Source organism: Choristoneura fumiferana, chromosome 14 (assembly GCF_025370935.1).
Source record: "Choristoneura fumiferana chromosome 14, NRCan_CFum_1, whole genome shotgun sequence".
Lineage (NCBI taxonomy): Eukaryota > Metazoa > Arthropoda > Insecta > Lepidoptera > Tortricidae > Choristoneura > Choristoneura fumiferana.
Window position 1 is genome coordinate 581,125 of NC_133485.1, and position 23,567 is coordinate 604,691.

General features: G+C 36.9%; 2 protein-coding genes across 2 annotated transcripts in view; one reads left to right on the forward strand and one right to left on the reverse strand.

Annotated features, from left to right (window-relative positions):
* LOC141434671 (uncharacterized) overlaps positions 1-16,370 on the reverse strand; it is a 50,935-nt gene extending 34,565 nt beyond the window's left edge. The window contains exons 1-2 of the mRNA XM_074097100.1: positions 16,172-16,370; positions 13,452-13,703 (exon numbers count right to left, since the gene is read on the reverse strand). Coding sequence (XP_073953201.1) covers positions 13,452-13,634 — 183 coding nt within the window. The 5' untranslated portion in view covers positions 13,635-13,703; positions 16,172-16,370. The remainder of the gene's footprint in view (positions 1-13,451; positions 13,704-16,171) is intronic.
* Positions 16,371-19,259: 2,889 nt separating this feature from the next.
* LOC141434611 (esterase E4-like) lies at positions 19,260-21,890 on the forward strand. Its single transcript, XM_074097036.1, has 3 exons — positions 19,260-19,546; positions 19,620-20,911; positions 21,411-21,890. Exons 1-3 carry the CDS (start codon positions 19,364-19,366, stop codon positions 21,577-21,579), a joined length of 1,644 nt encoding a protein of 547 aa, XP_073953137.1. The 5' UTR covers positions 19,260-19,363; the 3' UTR covers positions 21,580-21,890.
* Positions 21,891-23,567: the final 1,677 nt, after the last annotated feature.

The window sequence follows — 23,567 nt, forward strand, 5'->3', positions numbered from 1 at the left end:
CCTAAGTTTAAGAAGAAGACTCCGTGAAGTGTTACCATCTGATTGATTGTGAGATAATAGGCCTCATCTCATAAGAATGCGGCCTTGGCTGCTGGCTTTGCCAGTGTCACGTTTTGCAACCGCCGTTGCCCAATGCCCGCGCACGCGCACTCAAAACCGATTAATGTGGCAATACTTATTTAATGAGTATCGGAAAACTGTTAGGTATGCAGTTAACTGTCTAGTTTGATATGACCAAGCTTAACTGTTGCGTATATCTACTTGTATGTTCACCTGACGGAATGTAGTTCAATCCTTTAATTAATAGTTCTTTAAAAAGGTTTTTTACAAATATGTGACATTAATCGTTAGCTTATAAAGAGCTGTGAATAGTTTTCTTTTCAAAGAATTTATTATAATATTTAACCAACACTATCGTTTTTTTTCAGACTTTTTGGGTCAGCCAGGTTTAACGATAGGTAGGGGGGGGGGACATTTTGCATTTGGACATTTATTAACAGATTCAATGGGTCCATATCGTTTGTCATAACGGTTTTTTTCTGTGAATCCAATAATTGTTCAGAATTGTTAAAAACAAGCCTAACCTAACCTATAGTTTTCTATAGGATGACTATTTAAAAAAATCTGAAAAATTTAAGGTTTCAGTGGGAAAAAATTATGACAAACGATCATTCGGACAAACATTACCGTATGAATTGCGAAGAGTATGAACTGAGCGTCCCGTTTGGACTACAGTACAGAAAGACGCTTTTGCATCAATACAGATGAAACGAACTGATCGGCATACATTTCGCGGTGGTAGGACCTTGTGCAAGGTCCGCCGGAATTGCTACCACCATCTTGCTCGCTAAATCTGCCGTGAAGCCAGCAGTGCTTGCACTGTTGTGTTTCGGCGTGAAGTAAGACAGCCGGTGAAATTTACTGGCACGTGAGGTATCCCATCTTAGGCCTCTAGGTTGGCAACGCGTCTGCAATACCCCTGGTGTGCAGATGTTTATGGGCGGTGGTGATCTCTTACCATCAGGAGACCCATTTGCTCGTTTGCCATCCAGTCAAATAAAAAAATAAAAAAGAACTACAATGAAACTGAAATTGCTGACTCGGCATACATTTCAATCACAGTTAGCGTGCAGTTTGTGTGGAGTTTTACTGACTGCAATGGAAAATGTGTTATATTACAGTTCGAACGTAACGTTTGTAACGGTCCTACTTGTCATGCAAAATTCCAGCTTAGCAACAATCTCTGAGCTATATTGTGTTAAGTATTAGCGATTTTCACTCATACTTAGTTATTATTAGAGATGGGCCGAACCACCGAATACGAATTTGGCCGAATGTTCGGTAAAACTTTTACCGAACCGAATATTCGGCATAATTGATTCCTAAGTAGAAACCGGAAATATGATTATTTTTTTGTTGAAATGTTATAATTTAATATTGCAACTCTTGATTAAAACAAAAAAAATCTTACAATAAACACCTGATTGATTATTTTAACATATTATTTTATTATAAAGATCACTGTAGCTTGATCTCAAAACAGCTATGCTTATATTTTGTTTTTAAATGAATAACCAGCTTTTTTATCTGCTGTTATTGGAAATAAAGCTATAGTGTCAACAAAAACATAAAGCCTCACTATACCTCATAAAAATAACACATATAACACTCAACTCATACCTACATGGCTCAATACCGTCAAATGTTTGAGTATCACTTTTCCGAATATTCGGTGATTTAGTGATTTATTTATTTAAAGTTTCGCCATGTCTGTCTGTCTGTCTGTCTGTCCGTCCGCGGCTTTGCTCAGAGACTATCAATGCTAGAAAGCTGTAATTTTGCACGGATATATAAGTAAACTATGCCGACAAAATGGTACAGTTAAAAATTCAAAAAAAATTTTTTTAGGGCACTCCCATAGACGTAGTGGGGTGATTTTTTTTCCTCATCCAACTCTATAGTGTGGGGTATCGTTGGATAGGTCTAAAAACATTAGGGGGCAAAGACGATTTTTCGATTCAGTGATTTGTTATTTATTTATTTATTTTAGGAAAACAAGCTTGAAATATACAAAGTATAAAACATAAAATATTACAGTAGCTACAAAGTTTCCATATTAACAAAGAACATAACAGCTGCTCAGGCAAGACAAAAAACTAAAAATTTACAAGCACAAACATCATCTTATTGTATCTTATTGTATTTGTCTTGTGTGTTTTGCGAATATATTCAACTTTAAAGTGCAAATTTTCATTAAAATCGAGCGTTCCCCCCTCTAAAATCTAAACCGGTGGGTGAAAAATTTGAAAAAATTCAGGATGGTAGTAAATATATCAAGCAAGTGGGTCTTCTGATGGTAAGAGATCACCACCGCCCATAATCATCTGCAACACCAGGGGTATTGCATATGCGTTAACTAACTACACTAACTAACTAAGTACGTATAACTATGAATCTCTGAGCAAAGCCGCGGACAGACGGACAAACAAGGGTTAATATTTTTACGGAACTCTAAAAATCGGAAAGGACGCGTGTGGCAACTGCGGGAAATTAGCAATCGCGGACGCACTTCCCGCGGCTAACGAGGGCCGGACAATCGGACGGGAAACACTTCCGAGCTGCGCCAAGGCAGCGGCGGCAGCGGGTGCACTTTAAAACAAGACATTCGATGTTTTATCAGTTTTTTAAAACCGGCCGCAAATAGTGGGGTGTTATAAGTTTGACCGCTATTTGTGTCTGTGTGTCAAGGCTGAAGTAGCGATCATTTCGTGCTAATAATCGAGTATCAGAGGCTATATAAAAAACCAAACTTACCAGCAGCTTCCACCGCATTTTAACCCCGACGAAAAAAGAGGGTTCTTATAAGTTTGACCGCTATGTGTGTCTTTGTGTCTGTCTGTGGCACCGGTAGCTTTTAACGGGTGAACGCGATTTGAATGGCGGTTTTTTATTTGAAGCAGGGTTAAGCGATGGTTATTAGACATGTTTTATCAAAATCGGTTCAGCCGTTTTTGAGATATTGGACTTTGAAGTGACAATGTCGGGGGTTTCCAACTTTTTGTTGGTTAGGTTATTGCTTTAGTGTTTTTGGTAAGATTGGTAAAGTAGTCGAAATTTTCGCGTCAGATTTGAGCTACAAACTACTTATCCTGAAACTCAAGAATTCATGTTACAAAGTTTACACGAAAAGTAGTAATGTCATTAGCAAACTGGGGTAGATAATTTTTATATGTATTAATGTTTAGTCGCTTATGTCGATTAACATGTGTACATGATGTAAAATGATAGCTTTTTAGCACTAGCAGTTTTAAAACAGCCACAGACGGACGGACGTCAGGGTAAAACTAAGGGTTTCTTGAAGGGAGCCTTAATAGTTATTTTCACACCTCTCCTTCAGAACAGTAACTTTTCCTCCCTGACGAGAGGGAGCAGTGCAACTTTTCTGTTCAAGGCTTTTCTAAGTGTTTTATTGCAAATGCCAATTTGAAGTTGATAATTGTATAAGCCAAATTCTATGCTGGTTGTTCTTTAATAATTTTTTTCAGTTTCTTAATGCTCGGTGTGAAAAGTTGTATGAGCCACTCGGGAGCAAAATTATTTTCATCTTAGGCGTTAACACTTGAATCCCTCATTACGCTCAGGATTCTACTTTAGAATCTCTCGCTACGCTCAAGATTCTATTGTAGAATCCTTCTCTACATTCTGGATTCAATGTACCCTTCGCCGTAAATACACCATTTTGCTCCCTTGTGACACAAACTAAAAAAAATACACAAACTAAAAAATAGCATTTGCAATAAAACACTTAGAAAAGCCTTGAACAGAAAAGTTGCACTTTGCTCCCTCTCATTAGGGAGGAAAAGTTACTTTTCCGAAGGAGAGGTGTGAAAAAAAGAAATCGTATCAAGCCGGTGCCGCTTCAGCCTTGCGCCCGCGCCGCCTCTGAAGCCGGCATCAGCTGTTCAGGCTCTGTGACACACCCCTAACGAGCTCTACTCATTTTCTACGTCACTGCGTCACCTACACCTTAGGTACAGATAAATTATTTGCATTGTGACTTTTATCTCTGACATTATGAGGTCATAATTTTTTATTATTAGTAAGTTTACCGTCATTTACATTGTTGTTTTTTTATTCAACTGGGTGGCAAACGAGCAAGTGGGACTCCTGATTGTCAGAGATTACCACCGCCCATAGACACTTGCAACACCAGGGGGATTGCACTTGCGTTGCCAACCTAGAGGCCTAAGATGGGATACCTCAAAGTGCCAGTAATTTCACCGGCTGTCTTACTCTCCACGCCGAAACACAACAGTGCAATCACTGCTATTTCACGGCAGGATTAGCGAGCAAAATTTCAATCAATCAAAATCATTTAGTAATTTTTCACTTGAGGTTGTGATTCAGCCATCACAGAATATTAACGTATCTAGTTGACATCATTTACCTAGCAAGTCTAATAAAAAACATCTTATTTAAACCCTGAAATTAGGATTAATTTTCAATTAGCTGTAAAACTATTATTAGTATTAGGTAGTACTACTACTAGGTATTATTAGGAATTAGTTCCACTTATTCCACCTTTACAAGTTAGGTACAAATAAGTGGTCATTCAAATATGGCGTAAGCAGAATTTTTAGTAGTTTTGAGTCAAAAAGAGGTCAAAACTTTTGACCTTCCGCTCCTGCTTGTCAGCAAAAGTAAGCAAAGCTCAAACACCCATGCTTATGTAAACATTATTTACCTGCAGCCTAGTTATGGCCTAACGTTTCTGAAGCTTGCGATCGCAATTAAATGACAGTTTTTGTATGCGAAATCTACGTTACGCAATAGACCCTCTGTTCAGATTTCAGCAGCTTTCAAGTTTAGTTAAAAAAAAAGTTAGAAATGAAGCAGACCTAACTGACTTAGCACAACATACGAATATCTTTTAAAATAATGAAATACCTTCAAAAATAAACGCATCCAAGTAACTTAAAATGAAAAAAATATTTCAGTAAATGTTTTCAGTTATTTAATTAACACCTTGTATACACGCGTCCTCACAAACTTTCGGACTTAATAGGGTAATGTATTTTACGCACATTAATTTTTATATTGCTTTAGTAATCACCATCCAGACCTTTTTAGCTGTGTCCATCAAAAGCAAAAAGTCGAAAAGGCAGATGCAGACCGACGAATTTGAAACTAACAGAAAACCTCACAAGCGTGTATGGACATAAAGATAAGCGATGGAACTGGTTTCGCTCGTTTTTTTGCTTAAATAATAAGCGACATTGACCCAGTACCGGCCGCAGAAGGCTTTGAAGAGCGCCGAATGTCAAAACTGTTGTATATTTGTTTATATTTTAGACGTATTCTCATACCTGTTTATTATTTTGCTTTTTTTTTCAACCTTCCTAAGTTAGGTGTTTTTCTCTACGTCATAAAAACGGTTATGGATAGAAACGCGAGATTGCACGATTGGTGTCATTTTAGAGCTCCATATACATATAATATTGTTCGTATACAAGGTGTATCAAACGAATCAGATAATTTCAGACAGTCAAATTAGGTAACTGAACACTCAAATAGTTTTACAAAAATATCATTTTGAGGGTACCCAAAGGGTAATAACGGAAACCCTATTACTAAGACTTCGCTGTTCGTCCGTCCGTCTAGGCTGTATCTCATGAACCATGATAGTTAGACAGTTGAAATTTTCACAGTTACTGTATATAATTTTGTGGCCGCTATAACAAAAAATACTAAAAACAGAATAAAATAAATGTTTAAGGGGGGCTCCCATACAACCAACGTGTTTTTTGCCGTTTTTTTGCTAATGTCTAATGAATGTTGTATGGATGGTACGGAACTCTTCGTGCGCGAGTCCGATTCGCACTTGGCTGTTTTATTTATTCTACCACGAGCTCTACGGTGAAGAAAAACATCGAGAGGGTACCTGTGCACGCCTGCGAAGCAAACCAATGGTGTGTGTGACTTAATACGCACTGGGCCAGCCTGAGAACTACAGCCAAGGAACTCTCGTTCTGAGAGGAGGCCTTTGCCCAACAGTGGGACGCAAATAGGCCGAGGTAATGTCACAAAATTGGGTAATATAAACAAAATGAAATTATATTTTTAGGTGAGTAGTACCTATCTTGTTTATCGTGTTATGTACACAGATTAATTTAGTTTTCTAGGATACATTTATAGTCAAAATGTCAATAACTACTAACGGGTGCAAGAACAACGAGACAACGACTTCAACAGGATTTTTGACACTGTGATCATGATGTAAACTAAGTAACCACGTCAAAAATTTCGAGAGTTTGACATTAAAGCTAAAGCTAATCGTTAATTATTATTGATGAAATTAAGATGATTTTGATGGATTGCTTCCGATTCGCAATGGCAATGCCACACTCTATCTTCCGCATTGTCCATTTCTTACAAGATTGTTGTGTCTTGGGTTGTTGTGTAGAAATGTATTTTCTTTCTTTCTTTAAAATAAATTTAATATTAATCTGTACTTACCGTCGTTCTATTCGCCATGGCGACAAACCATTCACAGCACGTGCATTTAATCCCACATCACATCACGTTGTATCACTTTATATATCACGTCTATGAATTAATATACCTAACTAGAAATAGTTTACCAAAATTCCAATCAATAGAAGGCAACACCACAATTTTATTTTAAAACAACGCCATCTATTGGGATTTTTTCGGAAATGTTCTGTTTTACTTTAATTGCTGGCACATACAGTAATTTGTCGGGCTTTATCACTGGCCGCTCGCGCTCCGTTTAGGACATGTTTTGCGGGAAAACGTGTGGAACCTATGCTGCGCGGGCGCGGCACTGCGCGTGCGCGCGCCTTTCACAACGCGCAAGGACGCCAGCGCCGGTTATGGCGCTTCCATACGATGGACCAACGACCGGAATTTGGATGAAAATGCGGTAGAATGTGTAAAAGTGTAGCTTCAATTTTAAACAAAGTTTGACACACCCACACTTGGCATGACGCCTCTGGTGCGTAAAGACGCGGGAGGAAGATTCCAATCTTGCCCGGCGATCCGATTTTTTTTTTCATTTTTTGAATTCTTAAAATCTTGCTAATAAAAACAAATAACATTAAAAACCGGCCAAGAGCTTGTCGGACACGCCCAAAATAGGGTTCCGTAGCCATTACGAAAAAATCAAGTAATATTTTTCTAAGGATTTCGTATTGTGCACGACTCTTCCAAGTTTAGGTTATATTTTATACCTTAGGCTAAGCTGCTATTTATTCTTAAACTGCTAATATATAATTCTCAAGCAATCTTAGCCGTTATAATTTCCTTGTAATTTTGATATAAGTACTTATACCATCCTGAATTTTTTAAATTTTTCCACCTAACAGTTTAGATTGGGGGATGGGCGGTTGATTTTGCCGAAAATTTTTACGCAGATTATTGTTTCAGACCTTGTTTCGCCGAGTAACGGTACGCCGATTATTTTTTACGCAGATGTATTGTTTCGCAGACTAACGTTTCGTAACTCAACCTTTAGTAGACTAATCAGTTGCCTTATGAGTCAGTAAGCCGAACAACTATATATTTCCATTCCAAATTTCATCTATTTGGTGCAGTGCTTTAGTTGTGAAGTTAACTATTAGTATATGATTAAGGTCATCACATTTTGATCCAAACTGGCGATTAAAAACAATAAATAATTTACAAAATATTTCTTGAGTTAACAATAATATAAACGTTCCGTTTCTTCCAAAATGTTCTTTATCACTGCCTCTTTGGTTATTTTATAGGAAGACGTTTTCGTTTTTAACAAAATAGGAAAAGTTTTTTATTGTTTTTAAATAATGATATGAATAATAGGAAAGTTAATTTCAATAATATTCATTATAATTGCGAAAGTTTGTAAGTCCGTATGTTTGTTTGTTATCTACCCCTTCATGTCTTAACCGTTGATCCGATTTAAATGAAATTCGGTATACAGATAGTATACAGTATATAGTAGACAAGTCCCGGGGAAGACATAGAATAGTTTTTACCCCGGAAAAAGTTTTCGATATTTCAATTAGAATTAAGTTTAGAGATCGTATACAAAAAAAATATAATTTATTAAATGATTTTCTAAAGCGTGCATTATAAAGAGCCCATTTTCCTTCTGTCCATTCCTATATTGAACAGACTGTAGTTGTATGCAATGTAGGCACTGCTACGGCTTATATATGTAAAGAAACTTATTTCTTTAGTTTATGGTGCGCTCTTTGTCGGTTAAACAGTGACGATGTAAATGCATATTATCTTCCAAAGATGGCGCTACGAATAATGAGGGTTAATACGGTAAAGCAGATTATGTTTTGATTTGGAGCAAATTTGGAGTGACAGAAGTAGAATCAAAGTAGAATTCACCGTGATTGCACATAATGATTAAAATATTACAAAAACTAAATATGAAACGAATTGTTGAACTTAATAATAGACTTTAAATGTCGTTTCTTTATTTTCAGGTAGGATAATATGATTTAAGTTAGTGTTTTTCATGTTTTATGTGTATGTAAGAACCTACTACAATAAAATCTGTATTTTCAGAGCAACACAATATTGTGTATTATTTACAATTCCTGAAAAGTGACGAAAGTGTCTTATATATACACTTCTTTCAGGGTCTGCTCTGCACTCAGCATCTACTTGATTATGGTGTTCCAGTAAAAGGAGAGACGTTTTATCCCAACTTTAAAAGTCATTTTTTTCTCCTAAACTTGGTGTAGGTTTGGTTCCAAAACCGCATATTATCGTCTTCCCACAGAGGACATCTGCTGAACTGCTTGTCTATGACAAACAGGTGAGGATCTGCGCTGTCCGTTGGCAGCCACTTTGGCAGCCCTGTAGAATCTTCCGGTGTAGGGTCTCTGGAAAACCAAAAGAAAATCGTTTTTATCAACAGTACAAGGTTCCTTTTTTAATCTCAAAACCTCACTCATAGGCACCCTTTAATTATTTTTTGCCCCAAATGCATGAATAGTAATTAAACTATTTGGTGTTGGGTACTAAATCAGACCGCGATAATTGGAGTTTCAATAATATTAGTTAATGTTTACTCACCCAAATTTAGCAAAATTTGTCCACATGCTGGTGACTTTATTCAACATATCTCGTTCCAACATATGAAGCATTGGGAAGAAGGGCTTGAACATGTAGAAAAGATCATCGGCGTGGGTCGCCCCTGGCGCCCTCATGAAGCCGGAAGATAGCTTGGCCACGTTCAACCAGCCATCATAGTCTAATCTATAAGTAAATAAAGGTTTCGTACTGGTCTTCAGAACCAGATCTATGGTCGATATAACCGGGTACTTGATTCCCAAGTCACCTTCAAAAGACGATAATTGATCCAATGTATCCTTTGATACTTCTTTGTCACCCATATAACGATATTTCAATTCTTGAGCCACTTTCAATTTATCTTTTTCGTTAGGAATGAGTAGATCCCTTGGCAAGGCTTTTGAGAAATCTAACTGAGATATCGTGGTGTCGTTTTCTTTACCAACAAAGAGGTACCCTTCTGCGTTATTGTGGCCGATTATCATGGGCATTTTTAGATACTGTCCACTAGATATAAGATTGTGAGGAGTATCTGGCAAGAATTGTTTGACTCCTGGCACCATTTTTTCTATGCAAGGAACAAAAATGTTTTCAGATTGATTGACGTCACCTTGTTTTCTTGGTACTCGCGTAGCCATTAACTCTTTAGCTGGTTTTGTCATCAAAATCTTGTAAATCTCATCTATATCTTCCGTCTCATAACCCAAGCTCCTCACTATCGCTTTGGCGATCTTTAAAGGCTCAAATTGCAAACTCCAAGGAGCTAATGCCGTGCCACTTTGCATGATGGCTTTATTAAACAGTCCTTTCGACATTGGTGAGATAAGATGTAAGGACACGGATGCCGCGCCGGCGCTTTCTCCAAACAGTGTAACATTGTCAGGATCACCACCAAACACTCTTATATTTCTTTTCACCCATCGCAGAGCTGCCACTTGGTCCTTCATACCCGCATTTCCAGGTGCATTTTTAGTGCCTAAACATAAGAATCCCAAGATTTCCAATCTATAGTTCATAGTGACTAGTATAACTCCTTGTTTGACTAAGTATTCAGGTCCGTAGATAGCGGGGGAGCCCGAACCGTCGCGGAAGCCTCCGCCGTGGATGAAGACAAGCACGGGGAGCGGGGCAGTGATGTCGAGAGGTGTGTACACGTTGACAGCTAAGCAGTCCTCTTGACCGATGACGTGGGAGTTGTAACGTTGCGTGCATTTGATGTTTTCATTGTATGCCTCCAATATTCCGTTCCATTTCGGTTCGGGCCCTGGTTCCTGGAAAAGGTTCAAATGACATGATTAATAGCAGAATTAAAGGAAACAATTTCAATCAGGTGATTGAGTTCAGGTGAGTGGTGGCGCAGGTGAAGTGAGTATATTCGTAATTTCAAATGAAATCAAGAGTATCTCAGGCGACTACTAAACTGTGAATACTATTTTTTATCCTCAACATTTCACTAACCAAAGCACTCCTCTAATTTAGACATCGCCTTTTTGTACGTAAACGATAGTAGATTCTCCACTGCCATTCAATAGATTTGTGCACTCCGCTATAGACTCCGCCTAATTGATGCATCCCTATTATTTAGACGGAGTGCAGAAAGAACAGATTCGAAAAAGACTAACGTACCTAACCCTGGTAGGGTTTGATTTTGGATATTATTATGTTCTGCGAGCGGTGTTCTAAAATGTGCAAGTTGTAGTTGCGAGGCTGCAAAGTGAACGAGTTTGAAGTAGTCAATTGAGTGCTGCAATCTAATCCAATTTGGACGAAATTTCTCGCAGGCCTGAACTCGGCTTAAAGGGAGCCATGTTGTAGAATGATTATGTCATTTTGTCATTTAGTCATTACATTTCCTTCAACCGTGCTTCAACCCGTTATTTTATTTGGCCTATTAAGTAATTAGATGTAATAGTTAAAGGTGAATCCATCTAAAATTATGTGTACAATCGCGATACCAAGTAAAACAATTTAAAATGCAAGGAATTTTAAATGTGAGACTGTCAACATTTGCCTACGGTAATTTCACAAAAGGAATGTTGCTACACGGTGTAGAGTGTCTGTAGTTGTCAATCAAATATTCAGTATGGACGATTTGAAGTAAATTACTGTCAATTCTTTTTTTTATTCCATGGAAGAAATAGTTCAAGCATAGACGGTGAATGATTCTTGAGTATTGCAACATGCTCAGCATTTTGACCAGCTGGGCTACTACGAAACTCGAAACTCGAAGTTCGTATCGTACCGTCTCTCTCGCTCTCGTATTAAATATTACAAGTGTCAGAGGGACCGCACGACCTAACCTAACCTAACCTAACCTAACCCAACCAACAAAACGTTGGAATACCCCCGACTTTGTCACTTCAAAGTTCAATATCTCAAAAACGGCTGAACCGATTTTGATAAAACGTGTCTAAGAACCATTGCTAGAAAACTTGCTTTCAATTAAAAAAACCGCATACAAATCTGTCCACCCGTTTAAGAGCTACGGTTTCACAGACAGACACACACACACACAGACACACAGACATACAGACACACAGACCCACATAGCGGTCAAACTTATAACACCCCTCTTTTTGCGTCGTGGGTTAAAAATTGCTAAAAGTGGCTCCGAAGCGGTAACGTTTCGTGTGCTCTGCCTACCCCATTTGGGATTACAGGCGTGATGTTTGTGTTGTGCACAGAACAATAAAAAAGATTAGTGTTGTGTGTGTGTGCGTCACTTAATTCATTATAATTTTATTTAAAGTATATTCTATTGAGATTTTTTGCAGTCGTTACGTTGTTTATCTAAATAAGTGATTACTTATGTCTATTACACGGTTCAAGGTCTGTGAATTTACTTTTAGAAGAATCGAGCGCTTTTTTCTTTTAATTCGATTCGCTTTCCACAATTGACAAGATTTCATATTTCTAAGACTATAATTTGATTCGTTTCTGTATTCTGTTTGGAAACAGAAAAACGCTGATATTTTTTAAATTTCGCTACACTATTAATTAATTTAATGTTTTTTTTTAAGATGTGCTTATTCTAAAAGGGCATAACTCCAAAACTACGACACAATAGATCCATACTTTTGTCTAGTCTGTTAAAAAAAAGATCACGTAAATCTGACGTAGACGTTGCATAGAGACGTTGTCAAAATTATGACAGCTCCTTTTCTGGTGAAAAAGGCAAAGGAGACATATCTATACTGTCGTAGTTTAGCCATATTTTTTCATTTTTTTGTATTTTTAAATATGTAGAAATCAATTATAATAAATATTTTCCCATGTTCAGGAGGCGAAACTCTTTTGATTCCTGTAGTAATTTACAGGTGTTAAAAAAATAAATCTTGTCAATTCTCATTATTGTTGTTGTTGTTACAACTGTAGTACTGATTCCGCTTGTTTAATAATTAAGTACCTATGTAAATCTTGGATACGTCCAAGTAAGTAATTTATTTTACATCATTCAGTCTTGGATGTGGTTGTGGTTGTAAATTATTTAAGTACCGATTAACTCAACTGTCAGTCCATAATATAGATCTATACAAATTTAATCAAAACTCAAGCAAGGAACGGGTTAAGAACCTAGTCCGTCATAAGGTATAAGGAGTCTATTTATTTACAAATGACAACCGTAGTATAGTTTTTTTTAAGTAAAGTGCAACGTCACTAGTAAAATTTATGAATTGATAATGAAGAAAATGGTTCAAATTTATTTCTGACATCTTTTGAGGGTTCCATGCCTCAAAAAAGAGAAAAACGGGATCCTTCTAGCATCACTGTGTTGTACGTCTGTCAAGACCTTTTTTTGTAAGGAACGCGTGAAAGTCCTCATCCCTCATCCCAGCCTATATACGTTCCACTGCTGAGCACAGGCCTCCTCTCAGAATGAGAGGGCTTGGGCCGTAGTTCCCACGCAAGCCTAGTACGGATTGGGAACTTCACACACACCATTGAATTGCTTCGCAGGTTTTGTGCAGGTTTCCTCACGATGTTTCACCTTCACCGTAAAGCTCGTGGTAAATTTCGAATGAAATTTCGCAGATGAATTTCGAAAAACGAGAAAAAAGAAAAACACGCGAAAAAGAGAAACGAAAGAGGCCATAGGTCAAAGTCAAACCACTTGGCCACCACAGCTTTTTTTATCGTAGCGTGGAGATATGAAACTGAGATTTATAAAAGTAGGTACCTCAGGTCGGCAACCCCTTGGAGCGGTGAAAAAATAAGATCTACATATCAACGCAACTAAAAGATACAGTCATAACATACGCACCAAAATGTTTCTAATATAATTATCTCGAGACAGCAACTATTTCAATTAGTGTACATATTGTTGACAACTCTTAAAACTTAGGAAGAAGAATCCAAGCTTTTACCTTAAATCGGTGATCCGGTGTAACAGTAGCGTAAGGTATCCCGAGGTACGCCGCGTGCGAGCCGTCGTGCGCGACGCTCCCGCGCACGCGGCCGCCGCTCACGCGCAGCGGCGCCGTCGGCTGCCGCGCCAGCCGCGCCGCCCACAGCGACCACAGCACCAGCCACTTCGCACTCACCCACATTACTACATCCAAAATTCACACTATTGATAACGCATTAAGCTTCATTTCTTCATGGATTTTTAGTGACATCTGTTGAGAACAAAAAAAAGAAAATTTGATACAATTTGTGTTCTCTAGAAGTGACTCTATCAAGTTTCTTGTGCGTATTCTCCAAATACTTCTGTGGTATAAAAATAAGATATTTAAATGTGTCCTTTGCGACCTAAGTACTTGCAGAATTGAATTTGGTTATTGAATGAAAAAGAAAAGAATAATATATCGCGTACCTACTAGATATTTGCTAATTATATTATCTAAATATTGAGATGAAAAATTAAAATATATTGTTATGATTTTTGTAATGGCTCTCTCTGATTTTCTGATTTTCAAACCACATGCAACCATTGCTTGCAATTTTTTTTTACTCGACTGATTGGCAAACGATCAAGTGGGTCTCCTGATGGTAAGAGACCGCCCATAGACACCTGCAACACCAGGAGGATAGCAGATGCGTTGCCAACCTAGAGGCCTAAGATGGGATACCTCAAGTGCCAGTAATTACACCGGCTGTCTTACTCTCCACGCCGAAACACAACAGTGCAAGCACTGCTGCTTCACGGCAGGATTAGCAAGCAAGATGGTGGTAGCAATCCGGGCGGACCTGCAAAGATAAGGATGAACATCGCAACTTGTAATAAACGAGTTAAACAGCTAATTTGGCTAATGAAAAATGCAATCAAATTAATATACGGCGCATTTTAATTTAAATGCATTCTCATTAATAAGGTATGTAATTGTTTTGTTTCTAGTAAGTAAATAAAATATTTCGCGACGTTATTTTGAACTTGATTTTCACCCTGTTCTGTTCTTATTATGATATTGTCACGAAGCTTGGCAATCATGCGTTGTTCTGATGACAATGACGATGATGATAATATGGTATAACTGATCTGACTACGGAGATGGAAGCTAGACTCTTGAAACTACAGGACATAACACCATACATATCTTAGCTGTGTTTGGGCTTGTTAGAAAAATCAATTAAAATATCGTCTTTTCTTTATAGCACATCTGATTAAAATGTGAATAATAAATTATACTTTTAACTGGTACCTACATGTTACGGTAAAAAAACGGCGTGGGGTGCTTTGTATCGACTATACGTACGACGTACGATGTATCGATAAACATATTTTTGTTAACAGTTGATATCGAGACCTCGTGTTTTATTCACAATGACGTGTATTTTCTCGTTAATGATACTATTAGCATTTTTCAAAATTATTTTGACGCACTTATGGACAACGGAATCGTAGTGACATTTATTTATTTATTCAATACAAAGTCAGGCTTACAGTTTGCACCAAAACGCCTAGCTCGTTAATACTTAATACTATACTAAAAATAACATTATTTTAAGTAGATAAAAGTGCTCCTCAACCTTATTTAAAAAAAAATCGGTTAAAATGTATGCTCGGGGCTCCAATTGTTTGCATGTGACCAGGTCAATTGAGGCAATATACAATAGGTGCATATTCACTGTACTAAGCGTTAGCGTCGATTTCAACGAAAAGCCGGTGAATATTACATTGCGGGCAGTCTATGTCTTGAAAGTTACGATGTCCAGTGAACAATGTATTGATTAGAATTAACTTATACTCGCTCAATAACACCGACGCTTGAAACAAGGTCTTTGTCGTGTTGACAAAGAAAATAAACAGCAACTAATGGAATGGCCGTAAAAGTTTATTTCTAATTTAATTGTTGTTTTGAAACAAAACATCCATCCATTCCATCCGTCCTTTTTCCCTCAGTTAATACTCGTATCTGTCTTGTATTGTAATTTTTGCTTTGGGATGGTGAATAAAAATTATAGTATTATTTATTAAAATTGTTTTCATAAATTATTAAATTTATTTTTTATAGAATTTTAAATAAACAAGCTATTTTATTCCACACTAGCCGTTACCCGCGACCCTGTCCGAGTAAAATTCGTTTATCACTATTCCGCAGGAACTATGCAATTTTCCGGGATAAAAACTATCCTATGTCCTTCTCCGGGACTCAAACTATTTGTTTACCGAATTTTATCTAAACCGGTTATATGGTTAAGACATGATGAAGTAACAAATTAAGATTTGGAGTCTTTTTGTATTTTTTAGTTCAACTCCAAATTTTGTTACTTTTACGGTCATCACGTAAAACCCATAATAGAAAACACAAACAAAAACATAGATGCACAGAAAAACGAGAAAAATAGACCAGCGCTGGGAATCGAACCCAAGCAAAACAAACAAACAGACTTACAAATTTTCGCATTTATAATACTGGCGGGATGGTGGAATTTGGTATTCTATTCAGTTAATATACTCAAAAATGGACCTGAGTTTTTGGAAATAAATGATACTTTATTTATTTGTTTACAATTGTTTTAAATTTTCGGTTAAAACTGCAAGTAAACAAATTTAACTTTATAAACGACGCCTAAGTACTCCAAGTTAACAAGTAAAATATTCTGTTATGAGGAAACTGTCTGTAATAATTTGAGAATCACTTACCGTTTTTAAAGAAGTTGTTCCGCAGTATATACACAAATTCCTATCTAGATATTTCACAAATAAATCACTTCACTTCCTAACTATGATCCAAGCTGATTCAGTTTACAGTAATGTTAGTAAAGTAGAACTGACACGAGTCCGTTGTATATTGTGTAACACGAGCGAAACGCACGCGGTTTGTTCTCGGAATAGCAGTTGTGTCAAAACCTGTTTTAGTTGACGCTCATCTTAAGGTACATTCAGTACGCGGTATCATTAGGCTCGAAATACCTATCTACCTATGGAAAGTACGGACTTAGATTTAGATGACACTTTTCAGAATCAAAATTGGAAAAGGTCAAGAATAAAACTGCCACCGTGCATCGTGTTCGCAAAAAACCTCTGTTGAGAAGAACCCGGGAAGGGACTAGAAGAAATTCAATTTAATGTATTTATTAACTGCCGCATACCAACTCTCCACTCCATGCAAAGTCGTGACGTTTACGGCTATGGTTTACGGCACGTCACTGCGATTCCGCAATCCATTTTTTTTTGCAAAATATTTTTTTTAATTAAAACATGAAACTACCGTGAGACTCACTCTTATTAATTTGTAATTTATTTCATTTATTAATAATAAAGACTTACAGTATACACCAAAGCGTCTCTATTACTAGCTTAAATGATATTGTACCGGATAACTCACGTCTTAAATCGAGTTTAGCTAGACATGTTGTTTGTGCAGTGCGTGTGTTGCAGCAAACGCTGAGTCGCGTTGCTTCTATAAAGAAAGGCTACGAATTAGCCCGAAACATCTTATGTCAAGCTAAATAAGATTTAAGACGTGAGTTATACGGTACAATATATAACCCACATAAGTTATAATCCACAATAGTTATAATCCACTTAAGTTCTTGTCAAGCTCTTATTGTGTCGTTATCTTCCACTTTTTTTACAAGTTTTGCTATTATAGGTTTGTGAAGTCTCTTAAATAAGCATTGACGTACAATAAAACCATGTCGTTCTATTGTACGTCAATGAACGCCTTATTGAAATTTGTTTAAAAAGATAACTCGCCAATTCACAATGTGTTAACTGTACAGGAGCTTTACAATAGCATGTTGCTTTGTTGCTTGATTTGTTGTTGTAGCTTTGCAATTTAGACTGTATTTAAATTGCAGAATTATTTATTAGGTAATAAGATAACTAGAAATGTCACGAGAGATTAAAGCGTGAGGCGCCAACAGGGATAGAAAACCAGCCAAGAGCGTGTCGGACACGCTCGAAATAGAGTTCCGTAGCCATTACGAAAAAATCAAGTAATATTTATCTAAGGATTTCGTATTTATACAGAATCTTCCAAGTTTTGGCATATTTTATACCTTATACCTTAATTCTCAAGCAAACTTAGCCGTTATAGTTTTCCTTGAAAGTTTGATATACTTACTACCATCATGATTTTTTTCAAATTTTTCCGCCTACTGGTTTAGATTTTAGAGGGGGGGGACGCTCGATTTTAATGAAATTTTGCACTTTAAAGTGGAATATTTCGCAAACAAATCACTGAATCGAAAAATTGTCTCAGCAAACCTATCCAACGATAATCTACACTATAGAGTTGATGAGAAAAAAAAAACACCCCCACTTTACGTCTATGGGAGCTACCCTAAAAAAAATGTTTTTTTAATTTTTTATTGTACCATTTTGCCGGCATAGTTTACATATATATTCGTGCAAAATTACAGTTTTCTAGCATTGATAGTCCCTGAGCAAAGCCGCGAACGGACAGACAGACAGACAGACATGGCGAAACTATAAGGGTTCCGTTTTTGCCATTTTGGCTCCGGAACCCTAAAAGGAAGCGATTCTTAAGTTAATCAAAAAATTGGTGAAGATTAAGCATGCTTAAAAATAACTACCTCATGGCTCTGTTGAGATCAACAACTTAGTGAACCCACAAAGATAATAATAGGGTGAAATTTATAACGTGATACAAAATAAGTGTTTTCGTTGTAGCCCGGGGAATGAGTGAAGCGTGAGGCTGTTTTCGAATGCAACTCCTCGGAGTTATTTAGTATACTTACAGCGAGAATTTTTATACAAACGCAGTTATTTAGTAACAAGATGTTGGTTTTAGTGCTAAGAGTATGAAGCGTTAAAATGAAATTTAAGTTTAACATTAACGACTAAATCTAATTTTTTTTTCGAGCAGTAATGTTTTGCGAACAATAATTTGTCATAAGAGAGAAGCAGATCTGTGACAGTTGTCACGGCAGTAAGTGTGACGTTTCGTATAAATTAAATATACAAAGAAAATTTCATGGATATATTATATAATGATATACAGCCACGATCGTTAATTTGGGACCCACCTAAAATCGAATATCTGTCATTTTGCATGACAATTCAAAGGACTTTTTCACGAAATGGGTCCCAAATTAACGATCGTGACCGTACATGCGTGCTATTATAAGAAAAAACGTATAGTTTGCGGATATAACAAAACACGCGTCAAATAGATATACAAGCTTTGCCATACTTATCAATGCTGATGTCATGAAAAATTTAGGCAAATCGATTGGCATCGAGTTGTATCATCGCCACGCCACTGATACTTACATACACACAGGTAGGTACAGTCGAACAAATCACCACCCAGGGTGGAACCTTTTAATAATCAATTTCACTATGATTTCCTGCACAAAAGTATGAGATGTCAACATGACATTAGTAGCACAAAGTTTCCAACCTGGGCCATGATTCAAATTGTTCGACTGATAAGTACCTTCAGCTTTTCATAACAACAGTCCTCGCCGACCTTAACATTTTAAACTGATTAGTATTAGTTATGTATTACAGATAATTCGTGTCCTTCCTCACTATCGTATTGATAGAATAATAAAACTCAGATACGAAACAGCTGATAGCAAATTATTACGCTTCATTTAATACCTAAGTATTTGTAGTAGTATGTGCACATTTGTGACAAATTTAATATTAATTTTCCCTAAAGCCAAAGGAAAATAATGATAAAATTCAATGAAATAGCGAGTACAATTTAGTAAATAACTTATTATTTACTCGTATTATGTAGAGGTTAGACACTTTAGACATATACTGTGTCAGTTAAATGCTTTTTTTGTTAATTTATACATTATTTAAAACCGGTGTTAAATACGGTTTAGTTAGTGTAAGTTAAGTTTAAGTGTAGTAATGTGGGTGAGAGCGAAGTGGCTAGTGCTGTGGTCGCTGTGGGCGGCGCGGCTGGCGCGGCAGCCGACGGCGCCGCTGCGCGTGAGCGGCGGCCGCGTGCGCGGGAGCGTCGCGCACGACGGCTCGCACGCGGCGTACCTCGGGATACCTTACGCCTCTCTCACAGAGGATAACCGCTTTCAGGTCCGTTTAAAGCCTCAAATACTATCGTGCTTATTTCTCTTGCATAGTTATTAAACACCGCCTTCATTTTTAGGCTCCAGGTCCTGAACCAACGTGGAAAAATATACTTGATGCCGTCGATGATAAAACGATATGTCCTCAACCTGCCAATTTAATGTTCGATGCACATATCGGACGACAGGATGAGACAGGCTGTCTGACTATAAACGTGTATACTCCAGTGTTTCCGTCACCAAATAAGCGACCAGTCATGGTCTTCATCCACGGCGGAGGATTTAAAGAGGGGTCAGGAACACCTTTCGTATATGGTGCGAACTATTTGGTTGAGAAAGATGTTATTTTAGTAACGTTTAACTACAGGCTGGATGTTCTGGGGTTTCTTAGTTTAGGTATAAAAGAAGCACCAGGTAACGCTGGGATGAAGGACCAAGTCGCAGCATTGAAATGGGTGAGAAGAAACATTGGAGCTTTTGGAGGTGATCCGGATAATGTGACGATATTCGGTGAGAGCGCTGGTGCTGCCTCAGTGTCGTACCACTTGCTGTCTCCTATGTCTGCTGGACTCTTTCATAAAGCCATTGCACAGAGCGGATCATCAATTTCGCCGTGGGCTCATCAGAGGACCCCCGAATATAATGCTCGCATCGTCGCTAAAACTATGGGGTACAATATTGAGGATCCCTACGAACTATACAAAATTTTCAAAAACACTCCTGCAGACGAACTAGTTAAGGTAAAAATTCCTGTAGATGTCAAAAAAGTACATATAAATAATTTGATGTTTTCGCCTACTGTAGAAAAAGTCTTTGATGGTGTGGAAGCTTTCTTGACAAAAGATCCATATCAATTATTGCTCAATGGGGAATACCATAAAGTGCCCATGATCATAGGATCCAACGATGAAGAAGGATATTTTTTTACAGGCCTAGAGGAAAATCTACAAACTATAGATATCGCACATTCTTTACCGAATCATTTACTTTTCCCTACAGAAAGTGAGAGAAAACGAGTTGCAGGAGAAATAGAGAAACTATATATGGAGAATGAACCAATTTCGGAGTCATGTTTAGCTAAGAAAAAACTATCCAGGTTTTATGGAGAGCCATTCTTCAACTATCCTTCAATGGCTGAAACTGAATTGTTATTGAACTCAAGTAACTTGCCAGTGTATCATTATTTGTTTAAATACGATGGGTGGAGGAACGCGGTCAAACTTCTTGCTGGTGCATCATTCTGGCGGGCTCCCGGAGCGACCCATGCTGACGACTTATTTTATTTGTTCTACCACCCTCTTATACCGTCGTGGTTTGATACAGATATAATTAACAAAATAACAACCCTGTGGACCAATTTTGCTAAATACAGGTAAGTTTCATGAGAAAAATTCTTTCGAATACTAATTAAAATGCATGAATAGGTACCTCTCTTCTTTGACCTTCGCTGATTTGAAGTCGTTTGTCTGTTTGTCATGCCAGTCATGCCTGGATTAATGAGGAATAGTGAAGCTTTCTAAAACTGAAATATTTTAAGAATCGACTCAATAGTCTCAGCCAGGGATTACTTAACCCTAAATATAAATAAACAAAGCTTGCGTCTTTATTATCTTAGTATAGATTTTACATACAAACAAATATGTCAGTACTTAAAGTAAGTACGAGTTTGTCTTTTTAATCCCCGACGCAAAAAGAGGGGTAAGTTTGACACCAATGCCTGTATGCCTGTTTTTGCTTAAAAGCGAGTTTCTATGCGAGGGTTTTTAGCTATGTTTGATTAAAATCGTTTCTGTCGTTTTTGAGATATTGAACTTTGAAGTGATAATAATGGGGATTCTGCAACTTTTCTAAGCCGGTTATTATGTTTCTAGTAACCCGACACCCACCACAACACAATTGCTGCCTCTTCGCTGGCGGCCTGTTAACCTGAAGGAGCCGCAAGCATTTGTTCTTGACAAAGAATTGTCTTACATTCCGATGTGGAATACAACATCCTTAAAACACTGGAAGAAGGTGTACTCAAAATATAGAAACTTATAGTTTTATAAGAGTGAGTTTCTTTTAAGAAGGTAACGTTAATAGAAGAGACGGCGATTTGCAAAATTCGACCAGATTAACAGCAAACCTTAGCCCCGCTCCCTTGTAATGTGATAATGTATCCCCTTGTAATGTAATTTCAACAAATTTTATTGGTCGATTTACTATGTAAGTGTGTTCATGTGAATCAAAAATATCATGAGGCACTTCAGCTTAATCTAAAGAATAACAAATTGTAGTCAATCATCGTCCTGCTAAATTATATCGTCAGGCGTAAAACTATCGGAGGAATCGGCAAGTCGCGGCGCCTATCTAGTAGTAGCTCTAGCTAGAAAACGTGTTTTTTAAAATTAAATACATACCACACTATTTATCTTTGATTTAGTTATAACTGTCCTGGTATCTGTGTGTCTATCTGTAAACAAATACTGCGAGTCGACTTGGACCCATAGTGTCGGATTGACTTTGAAATTTGTATACATTAAATCGTTAGAATGACGATGCAACTCAAATCAGCAAGAAGCTTGTATTAAAAAAAATGAATCTTGATTTCGGTACATGTGATGACAGTTTCACCATGTCTGTCCGTCTGTCTGTCTGTCTGTCTGCCCGCGGCTAAGCTCAGAGACTGTTAGTACTAGAAAGCTATAATTTGGTATGAATATACATATCAGTCACGCCGACAGTGGTTAAATTAAAAAAAAATTAAACCAATTTTTTAGGGTAACTCCCGTAGACGTGGTGGGGTAATTTTTTTTTCTCGACTAACCCTATAGTGTGGGGTATAGATATTGTAAAACCATTGGGGGTTGCCAGGACGATTTTTCGATTCAGTGATCTGTTTGCGAAATATTCAACTTTTTCATTAAAATCGAGCGTTCCCCCTCTAAATTCTAAACAGTTGGGTGGAAAAATTTGAATAAAATCAGGATGGTAGTAAATATAATTATTAAATTTTCAAGAAAATATAACGGCTAAGATTGCTTGAGAATTATTAGTAGTTTAAGATTAAACAGTAGCCTAAGGTATAAAAATATACCTAAACTTGGAAGATTCCGTACACAATACGAAATCCTTAGAAAAATATTACTTCATTTTTTCGTAATAGCTACGGAACCCTATCATAGGCGTGTTCGACACAATCTTAATATATATATTATCTCTTTTTTAATAGATAAATTAAAAACAGAAAAAAGCAAGGTCACCCAGGCGATACTCTCTATCTTAATGTAAACTAAAATTATAAAGACAAAAAAAAGATTTTAGTTTGTTTGTTCCTTAAATTCAATAACGAATATAAACCGATTTGAAAAAAGTATATTATCAGTGAGTATTTTAACATTCTAATATATTTATAGGTACTAATGTTATTAAATGTTAAAAGGATTATGTTTGTTTCTAACGCTTTCAAGCCGAAAGTGCTTAATCAATCAAGATGTTGGCAAGGAGATAGTTTGATACCTTGAAAAAGATACAGGATAGTTTTTATACAGGAAACTTGTACAGTTGCCACAAGCATGTGATTAACGCATTTTTTGTAGAAGAAGTAGCGGGAAACAGCTAGGCTATATTTTATCTCAAAAAAAAATTAGAAATCCGAACCAAGATTGCAGAAACGTAATAAAAATTTGCCTGTAATTCTTTATTTTGGGTATGCTAGAAAAACTAGATATTAATAGTACCAACCTAATTACACGAGCCTATGGGTCTAATTATCCTAATTAAACTACAATAAAAAAATGGATGCAATTGTCGCAATCAAAACAGGTAGAATCAAAATGTGATGACACTGTAATGATTCTTATCCAACTAATCCACACACCATACTGATATTATAACAGCGAAAATAAATTTGTCGGTCCGTGGGTAACTTTTTCACACAAATAATAAAATTTGAAATTCAAATAAAAATAAGATTTAACAGATTTAAATCAGAAAAGAAAGTTTGCGAAAAGTTTTCATCGATTCAAAATTAGAAATATGACAAAAAT

Bases quoted from the DNA above. Each gene is read 5' to 3' on its own strand.
- LOC141434611 (XM_074097036.1), top strand. From the start codon at position 19,364: ATGTGGGTGAGAGCGAAGTGGCTAGTGCTGTGGTCGCTGTGGGCGGCG. The intron at 19,547-19,619 runs GTCCGTTTAAAG...CTTCATTTTTAG, and splicing joins CAGAGGATAACCGCTTTCAG to GCTCCAGGTCCTGAACCAAC. The intron at 20,912-21,410 runs GTAAGTTTCATG...TTATGTTTCTAG, and splicing joins ACCAATTTTGCTAAATACAG to TAACCCGACACCCACCACAA.